Source organism: Melospiza melodia, chromosome 29 (assembly GCF_035770615.1).
Source record: "Melospiza melodia melodia isolate bMelMel2 chromosome 29, bMelMel2.pri, whole genome shotgun sequence".
Taxonomy (NCBI): domain Eukaryota; kingdom Metazoa; phylum Chordata; class Aves; order Passeriformes; family Passerellidae; genus Melospiza; species Melospiza melodia.
The window spans coordinates 187,589-201,625 of record NC_086222.1 but is presented as its reverse complement, the minus strand read 5'-3'; the positions used below and the strand labels follow the sequence as shown (position 1 = coordinate 201,625).

Sequence of the window (14,037 nt, the reverse complement as noted above, 5' to 3'; positions counted from 1 at the left end):
GCATGTCCTCCTCTCAGTTGCTACAAACATCCTGGCAGGACTTGGGATGGGAGCATCTTTGGTTTCTGTGCTGTGTCTTCTGTTCAGGCTTGTCCTGGCTGCCTGTGTGACTTTGCATCACTGCTTGTCACATCTGCAGTTTTTGAACTAGAATGGCTGAATTCTCATTTGCTTTGCATTTCATTCCCTAAACCATTTGTTACACCCAGAATCTGGCACTGGTTTTCACAGGCTACTGAGGCCATCTAAGCAACAGCACAGTTCACTGAAACAACACCAAATGCCCCTGCATGTGCAATGTGCAAACTTTTAACTTGAGACTGAGTTGTTTTCTATCTTCTTCTTGTTGGTATAGAGCTGCTTAGTGGTGTTGCAGCTGCCCAAAGACTCAGTCATGGTTAGCAAGGAACTGCTGCAAGGGTCACAGTCTGAACAGTTCTGTGGTTTCATCAGCAATGGAAAACTCTTGTGTTACAGCATGTGGCTTCTGGAAAAGGGCTGAGTCAGTGCTTCTAAACCCTTTGCCTACCCTGTCCTCAGCAGCCTTCCCTCTAACCTCTTGCATTCCATCAAGCTCTGTGCTCAGTGGCTGTGTGGGATACTTGAGCATCTCACAGACGGTTGTAGGGGGAGAAATTCTGGTTGTGCCCTTGGTTCCAACCAAGACTCACACCCAGTCTGCAGACGCAGAGCTGCAGTTCTGGCTTGTGCCCCTACGGATTTGTTTTCACAGTCAAAGTCATGTTGCCTGACTGCCTTAGGCCAGAGCTGTGCCATGGAACAACAGGTAGAATATACCTGAATGAATTTCCTGGCACTGGGAGGGCTTTCTCCTCATAGTGTTACAGGGGTAACCATACACTACTGATCATAAGCATTTGCAGTTTTATCCCAGAGCTGTCTTGTAACCACACTTCCACAGGGAAATTATTTAAATGGCCTGATCAGAAATGCCTGAATCTCCTGTGTTCCTAATACACTGACAGATCATGTGAATATGGTCATGATGTAAAAAAGACAATGTGAAAAAAGTAAGGCCAGACAATGTTTCATTAGTTAAAGCACAGGACTGGAAGTTATTAATCCTGTGTCTGATTGTTCTCCCCAAGTTCCTAAGTGCCTTTAGGCAAGCCACTTCCTCTCTGAGCTGCATCAGTCCCATCTGAGAGGGTGGACAAGTGGAGGGAGCATACAAGTTTATAAGAGAGCATGAAGGCCCTTGCCTGATTGGTGTCGACAAAGGGCAGAGTCTGTCTCTTGTTCCTACAAAGAATGTGAATGTGCCCTCCCCTCCTTAAATTGCTGAATCACAGACCCTTTAAATTTATGGTTAATGTCCAAAGCTCTCTAGTTTGGAACTGCAGGTAGACACATCCTATGTGCATAGATTCCTTTCAGGTGGTAAGAAATACATCTCATTCTGAACCTTTGACTCTCACAGGGAAGCCTCACTCGATCTGGCTGCTAAGACAAGGAGCCCAGACTGAGCAGATGCTTCAGGTTTTTAACCAGTGTTGGGCAGCTGTTAGCTTAAGGCTTACTGCTCAGTGCATCCTGGTTGGGTTGGTACTGCCAGCACGCAGCACCCAGCTGGGCAGGACCCCAGCCTTTCAGCCCCTTAAGCACCTCTGCTGGCCCTGTCCCTTTGCAGGTGAGGTGGCTCCCCGCAGTAAGCGACGGTGTGTGCTGGAAAGGAAGCAGCCATACAGTGGCGATGAATGGTGCTCTGGGCCGGACAGCGAGGAAGACGACAAACCCATCAGCAGTGCACACAGTGAGTCACTGCCTCCTTACCGCTCTGAAGCTTGAATAAAGCCAGGTCCTTCCTACAGCTCATCAGGAGGGCTGATGACGCTAGCTTTGCCTGTATGTGCTCACTTAGCCGAGTGTTGTGGGGCCCATTGCAGTTGGTGATCATTGTGCTGTGAGAATGTTTGCCATGCAGTGAGGCCTTGGACCTGTTTGGTGGAGATGCTACAGACATGCTGGAGGGAAAAGTGTTGAGGTTGAATGTCCCTGCTGTACGTTGCTCTGGCCACACTACCCTGGTCATAGTGGCAGCCAGAGTGCAATGTGCATTGCTCTTGTTGCAGCAGCTGCATCTCTGCCAAGCCACTCACCTTTCTCTCTGCAGCTGTGTTGTAAAGACAGCTCAGTGTAAAGAGGCTCTTGGGGTCTTGACAGTGGTTCAGGCAGAGCTGAGCTGGTCTGAGATGTGCTCTTTTTGGGACAATGAGCTGTAGGTCTCCTCTGTTTTCCAAAAGCACCAGCATTCTTTGACATTTTGTATCTACAATTCACTTTGCTTTCAAACTGTAACAGGGAGAATATCTGAGAGATGGGGCAAGGTCCTGTGGGATCTGTTATCTGAGAACATGAACGTGTAGAAAAGCAAGAAGAGAGTGGCCTCTGTGCCTGCCAGTGCATTGTTGCCATTGTCTCTGGAACATCCACTTGCACTTCTCGGCACAGTCCGCAGCCTGAGCAGCCTGCGCGGGAAGGGATAGTGCTGAAGGGTCAGCCTGCCCCCAGATCTGCCTGGCGGGAATGCGTCACGGTGGGGCTGCCCAAGGGCAGGGGCTGGCAGCGAGGCACCGCCCGTGTCCCCGCACCGAGTTCCCGGCGATGTCTCCTGTGTGAATGCTGCGGTGGCAGGGTCGGGCTGCAGAGGCTGCTGCGATGGGGAGAGGCAGCTGGAGGGGAGCAGGGAGCCAGCTGGGTTAAGGTAGAGGAAGGCAAGGCATGCCTCTGGTAATTGCAGCGCTTACTAATATTAATTACGGATCCTACTTAATAACGGCTGACGACTGCCAGCGGCCCCGGCCGGGCGGGCCGGTGCTGCCGCCTGCTGGCGGCCCCGCAGCAGCGCCCGGCAGCTCCTCTTCTCTGCTCCCCAGGCTGTAATGTAGCAGATCCTGCGATGTCCACGGCCCCACAGCTTGGCCCAGGGTCCAACCCGCTGCCTAACCTGAGCGAGAGCAGCGCTTCCGGCGTGCCCCATGGTGCTGCCCCTGCCTTGCGGGCAGAGGCTTCAGGAGGCGGAGGCGGCGGAACAGGGAAGCAGCCTTCACAGTTTGTTTACGTCTTTACAACGCAGCTTGCTAACACGTAAGCGGTAAACCCCACACCTCCTCCACTGGTATTGGCTGGCCTTGCCACACCTGGCCGGCCTTGTCACACCTGCCTGCCGCATGCACAAGAGAGCTGGAGAAATCTGTGTCTCTCTGCTTGCACAGAGTGGGAAACCTCTGGGGTTTGTGAGGGATGCTGGTAGTTGTTGCAGGTGGACAAACTGGAACTTAAATGCCCACTTCCTACCAGTGAGGCCTCGCTCTGCACTCTGTTTCACTCAGAGCCCATTTTGTCGCATCCAACAAAATGATTCTCCCAAAGCAGTGTGGGCTGCTGGTCTGATTTGAAAGTATCTAAGGGGTGGGTGTGACAGGGAGTGTAATGTAACACATGGTATTCTCCACACAACTCCTCTCTTCTGTCCTGCGTTGTCTTAGCCACAGAGTCTTAGAAGTCAGTTTAGTCTGTTTGGCCTAGGTTAAAACTAGCCTAGTTTTAGAGCTCTGCTGTATCACAGGTTCAGTGTGGGAGATTCCAATGCATCTTGGTGACAACCACCTTAGGGGGCAGCAGGCACAAAGCAAAGCCTGTCACTGGACGTGGGAAGAGGGAAATTGAACAGCAAGTGATCATCTGTTGGAGATCCTCACTAGAGGCTGTGCAGGACATATCCGAGGACTCTGAGAACATTCCCCATTCTTGGTTACTTCTAGGGATTTCTTTCTTCCTGTAGAACTGAAGAACGGAGGTGGCAGCTGGGGCCTTGGATGGGTAGGATGGGGCGCAGTGCCTGTTCTCAAGTGATTTGTGCTCTCTCCCCAGAGCTGCAGAAGCTGTCCTGCAGGGCCGAGCTGACTCCATTCTGGCCTACCATCAACAGAATGTCCCGCGGGCAAAGCTAGACCAGGTATACCACCTGTGAAGCAATCGCTCCTGTTGTCACATGCTGATGACTATTACCCTTCCAGTCTGATGTGGTCATTCTCCCCCACCCCCTGGCTCAGCTGTGAAAGAATGGGTTGCCAGAATGCCATTTCAGTGGGGTGGGAAGCTGCTTTGCTGCAAAATCTCTTTGGCACAAGTCCTTGCTGTTGTCAGCTGTGACAAGTTTGGGATGGGGCGTGGCATGCTCCCCCACAGCCACGTGTGCAGCGTACCTGCTTGTGTGTTCCTAGATCATGTAGTAGTTACCTACATTTTTTTCCTGCAAGAAATGAAGGTGAACTGCCATGAGGCTTCATTTTGGGACAGAGAGGTCTCCTGCAGGGTGCAGGGAAGAATACCTTCCTAGGATCTTTCCCTGCTCAAGTTTCTTCCCCTTTTCTCTGCCAGGCACCACCTGCTCCTAAAGTGCTGGGCGTTGCTGAGCCACTTCCAATTAACCCTCCTGCTGCCAATACTCCACAGTCCCAGCCACTGGCTCCTCAAGCAAGTCAACCGCAGCCACAGCCTCCCCCACCACAGCCTCCAGCCCCACCACCTCAGGCCATCAGTCAAACACCTTTGCCTGCATCCAGCAGCCTGCCTCAGGAAGGGACAAGTGAAGATGGCCGGAGAGATCTGACTCCCAACTCTTTGGGGAACAATAGCAGCAACAACCAGCCTGGAAGTAACCATCCAAATACGCCCACTGCATCTGCCAGCACCATGCAGCCTGGGCAAGTGGACTCCTCTGCCACACCCAGCTCCAGCCTCCTTGGAGAGGGCCCAGGGATGCCGGGGAATGGGCAGGCAGGCCTGGGCCCCAGGAACACCATGAACTCAGAAGGGCTCTCAAAGGAGCAGCTGGAGCACCGAGAGCGTTCTCTGCAGACCCTGAGAGACATTGAGCGTCTGCTGCTGCGCAGCGGGGAGGCCGAGCCCTTCCTCAAATCCAGCCAAAATGCAGGTGAGGGGGGCACTGCCCCTCAGCCACAGGCTGCCCCTGCCCAGCCCCCCGCGCCCCCTGCCACCATCAAGAAGTATGAAGAGCCTCTGCAGTCCATGATCTCCCAGACCCAGAGCCTTGGTGGGCCCAGCCTGGAACATGAGGTGCCTCACCACCCTGGCGCTGACATGGGCCAGCAGATGAACATGATGATGCAGCGGCTGAACCAGGACAGCCTGACACCAGAGCAAGTGGCCTGGAGGAAGTTGCAGGAAGAGTACTATGAGGAAAAGCGACGGAAAGAGGAGCAGATCAGCATCCATGGCCGGCCCATGCAGGAGATCATGATCCCTCAGTCGATGGGGAGCATGATGATGCGTGGGCCTCCACCACCCTACCACAGCAAGCCTGGAGAGCAGTGGCCACCAGGGATGGGCAGCCAGCTGCGGGGACCCATAGATGTGCAGGACCCTCTGCAGCTGCGGGGAGGGCCACCCTTCCCTGGCCCACGGTTCCCTGGGAATCAAATGCAGAGAGTCTCTGGCTTTGGAGGGATGCAGAACATGCCCTTGGATGCTCTTGGGCCCATGAATGCCATGCAGAGGCCAGTCAGGCCCAGCATGGGATGGAGCGATGATATGTCTCCTATGGGAGGCCCTGGGAACTTTCCACAAGGCACCTTGCCCTACCCACCAGGGCAAGGAGACCCAGAAAGGTTTATGAATCCCCGTGCAAGAGAGGAGATTCTGCGGCATCAGCTCATGGAGAAACGCCCAGTGGCAATGCAGAGGCCTGTGGGGATATCCAACAACTCCATGAGCCAGGGCATGGAAATGGAGAGGATGATGCAGGCTCACAGGCAGATGGATCCATCCATGTTTGCTGGACAGATAACGAGTGAGACCCTGAGCAGTGCCCCAATGGGAATGGATTTTGCAGGCACTCGGGGGATGCTGAGCCCTCCTATGAGTCAGTCAGGCCTTCGGGACATGGACACACCCATGGGCCCTGGCAACCTCAACATGAACATGAATGTCAATATGAACATGAACATGAACCTCAATGTCCAGATGACCCCACAGCAGCAGATGATGATGTCCCAGAAGATGAGGGGCCCTGAAATGATGACCCACCAGGGCATGAACCCTGAGGAGCTGGCCAGGGTTAGGGCTCAGAATGGCAATGGCAGTGCAATACTAACGGGACCCCAGAAAATGATGATTCCCTCACAGTTCCCCAACCAAGGACAGCAAGGCTTCTCGACAGCACAAGGGTCTTATCCCAACCTGCCCCAGGAGATGGGCAGTGGCTCAGACATGTTTAGCCCTGAGCAGGGCACCATGCCTGTTGGGAGCATCAGTGGCACCACCAGACTCAGCCACATTCCTCTGCCTCCAGTCTCCAATCCCACTCCCACACCAGGGGGAAACCTGGCCAACATGCACCCAGCACCTTCCCGGGGGCTGGGCCGCCGGCCCTCTGACCTCACCATCAACATCAACCAGATGAATTCCCCCAGTATGGGTCACCTCAAGTCTCCCACACTTAGCCAGGTGCATTCGCCACTGGTCACCTCCCCATCTGCCAGTCTCAAGTCCCCACAGACACCCTCGCAGATGATCAGCATGCCACCTTCAAACCAGTCTGGACCCCTCAAGTCCCCCCAGGTGATTTCTTCCCTCAACGTCCGGTCTCCAACTGGCTCACCAAGCCGCCTGAAGTCCCCTTCTATGGCTGTTTCTTCCCCTGGTTGGGTGCCATCTCCCAAAGCCACCATGCCCAGCCCAGGAGTCAACCAGAGCAAGCAGACTCTCAACATGAACTCATCTGCTTCCATCGGAGCTCTGGAGCAGGGTATGCTGGGTGTCTTGTATGCGAGTGCATGTCTGTGCTTAGTTTTGATGAGTGCGTGGACAGGGTTTCTCTCCAGCCCACAAGCTCTCTCTGGAACAGGAAGACATGTGTTCCTGTGCCTGGCTTTACATCTCGCAGAGCAAGTATGTTTTCCCAGGAGTCCAAACAGGGCCTTTTCAGGTAGATCTGTGACACATGCAGCAAATGCTGTGTCTGTGCTGGGCAGTCAGGGGCAGGTTTCAGTGGAAGTCTGTCACTGCTCTGGAGCAGGGTCTCTGCATGAGCCTTCTCAGAGTCCAGAGAGTGCGGCACTGTGCCAGCTCTGTGCTTTGCAGCCTCCTCTGGTCATAGTGGCCAGAGGCCAGGGTTGCTCTTTGGTGGGAGCAAGCCATTGCATGTGGACCATACTAAGTTCATCTCTCTCATTCTTGCAGGTTCTCTCCCTTCTGGGCCTCGGAGCAGCTCTTCTGCACCAGCCAGCAACACCTCTAGCACCATCAATCCAAACATGCCTTTTACTTCCTCTCCAGATCCATCCCCTTCCCAGAACCCCCTCTCACTGATGATGTCCCAGATGTCCAAGTATGCCATGCCCAGCTCCACACCACTGTACCACAATGCCATCAAAACCATCGCCACCTCTGATGATGAGCTGCTGCCAGACAGGCCTATGCTCCCACCTGGAAGTATGTCAGGTATCTACTTCTGGAGGTGGGCTTGCAAGGGGTCAGACTGTCTTGTGGCTGCCAGTGAACCTGAGGCAGCGGGTGGAGAAAGTATTAGGAACTCTGATCTCCCCATGACTGCCATGTCACATAGCATAAATTTCCCCTTGTTTGTAACAGTCTGTGCAATTCCCTGCCCTCTGCCCAGCCTGTCCATCAGCTTTTGGCTTGGGTGGAAGGATGTGAGCTGGTCTGGCTTGAGGAGTCCTCCTTCCACAAGACCTGGAAGTTTTTTACCTTTACCATGGAGATGTATTTGGCCCGAGTTTTCATGGCTCCCGGAGTTTTGTCAGGTTCAGAACTTGCAGGCAGAGGTCTCCTGCTTAGAGCCCTTGTGTTCCTGTGCAGTGGGACAGGGATGCTCTGAATGGGGCTTGGGAATCTGGTGTTTTGAGTGGAGCCCAAGTGCCTGCACAGGCAAGGCTGTGTTGTAGCACAGTTGTGATTTCAGTAGGCCAGATACGCTCCACTAACTGGTGGCACTGGTGAGGACATTTAGGCAAATGAGTGTTTTTGGTCACGTGGTGACCAGCTCAAAGGGGAATTCCAACATGCTCTACCACTTGATTTAGGGGTCTAAAGCCGTCTGATAAATATTTTTGTCGGTTTTGGAAATGAAAAATCAACTTTTTGACTCTTTCACTGCTGAGCAGTCACTTAGGTTGACCGCAAGGCATGCAAATGCATTGGCTGCCTCCACAAGCATTGATGGCTGCTCTGCTTTTCTGATGGGCACAGACTTTCCCGCCCAGACAGCACCTGTGCCGGGCCACTGACTCTTCTGCTTTTTTCCTCCTTAGCACCCGAGGTTGTGTGGTCACTGGAGCTTGCTGGGTGGCAAACCCTGTGGCAGGCAGGGGTGAAGGGTCACTCCTTGCTGCCTTTCAGGTAGCTGAGAGCCCTGATGAGACCATGATGTAAGGCACACACGGAGCCAGTCAGGACTCTAAAATCAGGGGAATGTAAGAAATTACAAATCTGGCATGGGACTGGATGAAGCTGGAAGAGCCCTCTGGTGCTTGTGGGGTTGAGGAGCTGGAGTTGGAGACGGTTCTTCCTCATGTTGGTGCTTTGTAAGCCCATCTTGGGGCTGCTTTCTGAGCATCATGCTCCATGCTCAGGGCATTCTGAGCAGGACTGCTTTGCAGGCTCTCAGGATGTGGATTTTACAGCCCTGAAAGGTCTGTAGGAGGGGTTAACTCTTCTCTCTTTTTCCTGTCCTTAGGCGTGACGGGGAATCAGCCAAATCAACTGCACTTGAACTCTGTGGGGCCTGGATCCGCTCAGAGCCCCATGGGAATGAACCTACCTGGTCAGCAGCCCCTTTCCCACGAACCACCCCCCACCTCTGTGATGTCCTCCCCAAACCCTCTGGGCTCCAACATTCCTATGCATCCAAGTGGGCCAGGGGCGGGCGTGCCCCCCCAGAACCCCATGATGCTGCCCCCGGGTCCCCAGGATTCATTGAACCAGCAGTGTGGCCCTGTGCCCAACAGTTCACAGATGATTCCTTCCAACCAGCTCGTGTTCCCCCGCATGCAGCAGCCCCACAATGCCATGCCATCTCCTGCCGGAGGCATGCCCATGGCCCCCAGTGCAGGAGGTGGCCCTGGGATGCAGCAGCATTACCCGCCAGGGATGCCCTTGCCACCTGAGGACCTTCCCTCCCAGCAGCCTGGCCAGATGCCCCCTCAGCAGCACATGATGGGCAAGAACATCCCTCCTCGGATTGGTGATCCCTACCCGCCCGTGCTTCCTGGGGTGGCGTCGGTGCTGAACGACCCCGAGCTCAGCGAGGTCATCCGCCCCACGCCCACGGGGATCCCGGAGTTTGACCTGTCCAGGATCATCCCATCAGAGAAGCCAAGCAGCACCTTGCAGTATTTCCCCAAGAGCGACAGCCAGGCACCCAAATCTCAGCCTTCCAACCTCCACCTCATGAACCTGCAGAACATGATGGCTGAGCAGCCCCCCGTGCGTCCAGGTATGAATGCTCCCAGCCTCCCCGGGCAGCAGGGCGTGCAGAGGGGACTCAGCATGCCCTTGTGCCATCCTGGACAAGTGCCCATGCTGGGCAGGACAGGCATACCGCCCCAGCAAGGCATGATGGGCAATAGCATGCACCAGGGCATGATGTCTCCGCAGCAGAGCCTGATGGCCCAGCAGAATTTCATGCTGATGCAGGCCAAGCAGAGAAGCATGTCTGTGTCAGGGGAGATGTATGCTCAGACAGGACATATGATGTCACCTCAGGGCTCTCTCATGGGCCCCCCGCCTCAGCAGAACCTCATGGTCACACACCAGATGAGGCAGAGGAGTGTCTCCCTGGACAGCCAGATGAGTTATATCCCTGGGCCTGGGAACATGGCGAACTTGCCTTTTTAACCCTGACTGGCCCTCAGGGCTGGGGCAGGGATGGGGCTGCGCCTACAAACATTTTTAAACCTTTCTCTGGGGGCGGGTTGGGGGCCAATGCCAATGAAGGACACCACGTGGGATGCTTTTCATATCGGATTTGCCTCTACACAGCAAACCAGATGTGCAGTAAACTTGATGTGAATTGGGTTTCTTTTTCCTTTCTTTTTTGGGGAAGGGGAGGGTGAAGAGGCTGGGAGTGGGGCTGTTACTTTGAACCCTGAGTGGCAACCAGGGACATCCAGACCTTGTGGCAGTTTGTAAAGTTTTCACTTATGGTTTTCCTCCGTCTAGTGTTTTTTTTGCCCTTTTTTCCTCTCTCTTTTTTTTGTCCTTCCTTTTTAAACAACCAAAATGTGCAAGAGGGTTTTTGGAACTAGCTGTAAATAGGTTGCTGGGAAAGGCAAAATTTGTGCTGGTTTTTAATTGTCCTGTATTTCTGTGTTTTAATAGAAGCCTCAAAACATGTTTTAAAAAACAGAAAGAAAAGAACATGCTAAAGGCAACAGTGTACAAGGATTGAAATCTCTCCGTGGAGGAGGCAGGAGGATCCCCAGGGTGCACAGGGTGTTGAGAGATCCCCTTGTAGAGTGACTCTGTCAGACCTGTGTTATTCACAAATCTGAATGGTTTTGCATGTGTGTGGAGAAGGGGTGGTGCAGTGTCATGCAGATCTCAGGTCCCATGGATACTATGCTGAGTACACCAACACAACCACTGACCAAGGACCATTGGGCCGGGGGAGGCCGCCAAGCTCTAGCCCCAGTGAAATGCTGCTGGAGCGGTGATCATCTGGCAGGGCAGAGGCCACAGTTTTAGAGGATGCAGCTGTTGCTGCTCTCTGGAGAAGCTGCTGTGTTTGGGATGGGAAGGATGCTGGCCCTTCAGCTGGAGAAGCGTGAAGAATCTGGGCTTCACAGATGGTAATGTGCTGGACCTGAAGGTCTTGATCAGCTCTGTCACCTCTAGTCCCTTCTCTTCCCTTCATGCTATGTCCCCTGTAGGCAAGATGTTATGGTGGGTAGGGACAGATGGGCTTTGAGGTGAGCAAGGTGATGCATTCCAGTGCTTCCAGGAGAGGCTAGCTGGGAACCCTGATCTTCTGCAGCCTTCCTACACCAGTCTATTACCCTTCACCACTGTGTCCTGCTTCCCTGCCATTGAATGCTTTCCCAGGTTTTCCTTGTGCTTGTCAGTCCTTCATCTGTAGAGTTTAGCAGGCAGTCTTCACTCCATGATAACCTGAGCTACTGGCAGCAGCCCTGCCCTGTGGCACAGGAGAGGTCCAGCTCTTGAAGAGGACCTGTCCTTGAGTGCAATACTCTACCTCAGCGTTCAGTGTCAGCAGCATGGCCGTCCTATGCTTCAGACGGAAGAGGCCAAGTTGAGTTGCAATCTCTCATTCCTAGGCTGGCAAAAGCATGCCATTTGGACAACTCTGGCTTTTCTGGATGCACTCCACCCTCTCCATCCTGTACTCCATAAGGTCTTCCTGCATGCAGCTCTCATGTTTTTTCACAGAGGGGAATGTGTCATGATGCATGCACGTTTCTGCACACATCACAGTATCTCTGGACCTCTGTGAGGACCTGCAATTCCAGTATCCAGTGGTGAACCTGGGGCACACAATTGGAGGATTATCTCTGCAGAGCCAGGCTTAACACACTACCTCTCTTATAACAGAGCTCATCTTTCGCAACTTGCTGTTGCCAGGAGGAGAGGGCTTTGGAAAGGGAGATTGCCAAGTAGTGAGTGAACAGCAACGCTTTTTATCAGGTTGCAAGTTGTTTGGAAAGCCTGATGGGTGCTGAAATGTCAGCCCAGCAGTTGTCTTGATCCAGTCTGTGAGAAAATGGAATCATAAAGTCCAGTTAAGAATACACTGAAGCTTTGGGGCATTTTGTAGTGGTGGGTGAGAAGCATGGGTTTGGATCTGAGGAAGGATCCTGCTCTAGTCTCCTGCTTTGTAGAGGTTTGTTGTATACAGTGTGAGCAAGTAACATGGATTGAAGTGGTTAAACAGGAACAATCATGAGAAGTTCTCTGCTCCTGCTGAGACAGAGCAGAAGAATAATCTTCAGCTCAGGCTTTGGACCTGACTTGTTAGCTGGTTGGATTCTTGGTCCTTTCAGTGTGTGTTTCAGGCAGGAGGACATGGCTCAAACAGATGTAGCTCTTTCTAAGCTTGACTTGCCTGAAAGGCTGTAGCTTCTCTTGGCTGCTCTTCAGGCTGTTGGCTGCTGGTAGCTTGTCAGAAACATCCAAATACCAATTATAATTCCAAACTTTGCTCATCACCTACCAGCAAGTCTTGGCTAATTTGAAGCCATACCATTTTCTATATGGAAGTTTTTTTGTCTGCCTGTAGATAGCTTTTGTTTTAGCCTGGTTGAGCTCTCCATGTGTTTGTACTTTCCCTGTTGTCCCTTTTGTGCAGCCCGACACAGAAGTCCTCACTGTGTCAGCAGCGCATTGTCCCTGTATCAGCAGGAGCCTGCAGGCTTGTGGCACATGCTGTGCAGTGCTCAGAAGACTAGTGCTGAGCGCTCACAGGGACATGGCAGTGTGATGCTGTTTCTGCCTGGCAACAGGAGGAAGACCTGTCCTTCAGTGACCAATAAGCCTTTTGACTCAGCTGCCCTGGATATAGAAGGAATCCTGATGCTAGGTCAGAGCTGAGGACTCTGGAGCAGCAGTTGGTGCTCTTCTGCAAAATCTCACTGCCCTGGAGCCAGCCCTACCCCTACCACTGTGATGGCTGAACAATGGGAAGAAGAAATGCTGCCTAACACCCCTGTGCCCTGGGCGCTGCTCCCAACCATGTCTGTGAACAGCGGTGTGGCAGGAGTTCCTTTGGAGGCTCAGTGACAGCCAGTCCTTGTTAGACTCAGGCAAGGTTTGCCATCAGCTGGTTGCCCGCTGCCGTGACCTGTGTCTAGTCTTGTGTCTTGTAGTTTATTGCTCGGCTCCTCACCTTGAGTTCTGTGTACTGACTCCACCTAATCGCAGTAGAAGGTTTGCCCATCTTTTAGCCATGACTTTGCCATGTTTTTCCAGCTCCAAAAAAGCAAATGCTAGGAATCTGCATCTTTCAGTATGTTGGATAATCACACATCTGGAATTAGCTTTCACATTGAGGTAAAGTTGACTGACCTGTTCTCTGTCATCCCATGGAGAAACTTCCCCAGTCATTTTGTACCATTATATAAATATATATATAAATATAAATATATAAATACAATATGTGAAGACATCTTATTGGTTTTCATTTGAAACAATTTTTAGGCTTGTTTTTGGGTATCTGTGCTGCCTGTAATGTATTGACCTGTTTTATAGGTGCCTTTTTATTAAAAAGACAAATTTCAAGACCTGACCCTGTGCCTGTATTTTTCCACATGATTTTCCACTGGACTGCAGCAGAGAGAGAGAGTTTGCAAGGTGCTGGAAGGTTTGTGTGGGCATCGGGGGAGCCCCTTCTCTGCATCACTCCCAGGCACGCGTTCATTCATGCGTTCCCTTACTTGCACTCACCCATGCATGCTCCACTGCCTGCCACGGCCCTGTGATCACTGTGTGTGCGTAGCAGGATGCTGTGCTGGAACCCCAGCTCTGTCTCCTGGGAGACTTGGTTGCCCTGCAGGAAACGCAGAGCAGTGTGCTGTTGTGAGGGTCTTCGTGTTCCCATCTTTGGGGTTGCCTTCATCAGAGACCAGGGTTTCCTCTGGTTTGTCTGTTGGAGCCTTGTTTGCAGAGCACAGTCCGGGACTGGAGGTGCAGCGGCTGTGCTGTGGATGGTGGTGACATCGCCTTCCCACGCATCATCTCCCTGCTTTCTGCAGAAGCCACCTTGAAGCTCCCCTTGGCTCAATCCCCCTTCCTGGTAGCCTGGGTGGGCAGGGTGCATCTGCCTCACTTGGCTGCCATGGCATAGGGGCTGAGCAGAGCTCCACTGGGGAGGATGAAGGTCTGTCCGAGGGCTGCAGTGGTGGCTTTGGCAGTGTGAGTACTTAGCAGGGAAGCCCACTCTGGGGCAAGGTGTCGTGACAGCCATGACAAGCCCACTCTGGGGCAAGGTGTCGTGACAACCTTTGAGGAGACAGTAAG

At 53.0% G+C, this 14,037-nt stretch overlaps 1 protein-coding gene across 3 annotated transcripts in view; it reads left to right on the top strand.

Annotated features, from left to right (window-relative positions):
* Positions 1-13,299, top strand: part of BCL9L (BCL9 like) — a 47,409-nt gene extending 34,110 nt beyond the window's left edge. Inside the window, exons 3-8 of one of the 3 annotated variants that reach the window (XM_063178508.1) lie at positions 1,652-1,774; positions 2,898-3,108; positions 3,895-3,979; positions 4,405-6,793; positions 7,228-7,479; positions 8,744-13,299. In XM_063178508.1, the coding sequence (XP_063034578.1) occupies positions 1,652-1,774; positions 2,898-3,108; positions 3,895-3,979; positions 4,405-6,793; positions 7,228-7,479; positions 8,744-9,903 (4,220 nt within the window). In that variant the 3' untranslated portion in view covers positions 9,904-13,299. Of the gene's footprint in view, positions 1-1,651; positions 1,775-2,897; positions 3,109-3,894; positions 3,980-4,404; positions 6,794-7,227; positions 7,489-8,743 lie in introns of all 3 variants that reach the window. The other 2 variants (XM_063178507.1, XM_063178509.1) reach the window with 2 other exon arrangements.
* Positions 13,300-14,037: the final 738 nt, after the last annotated feature.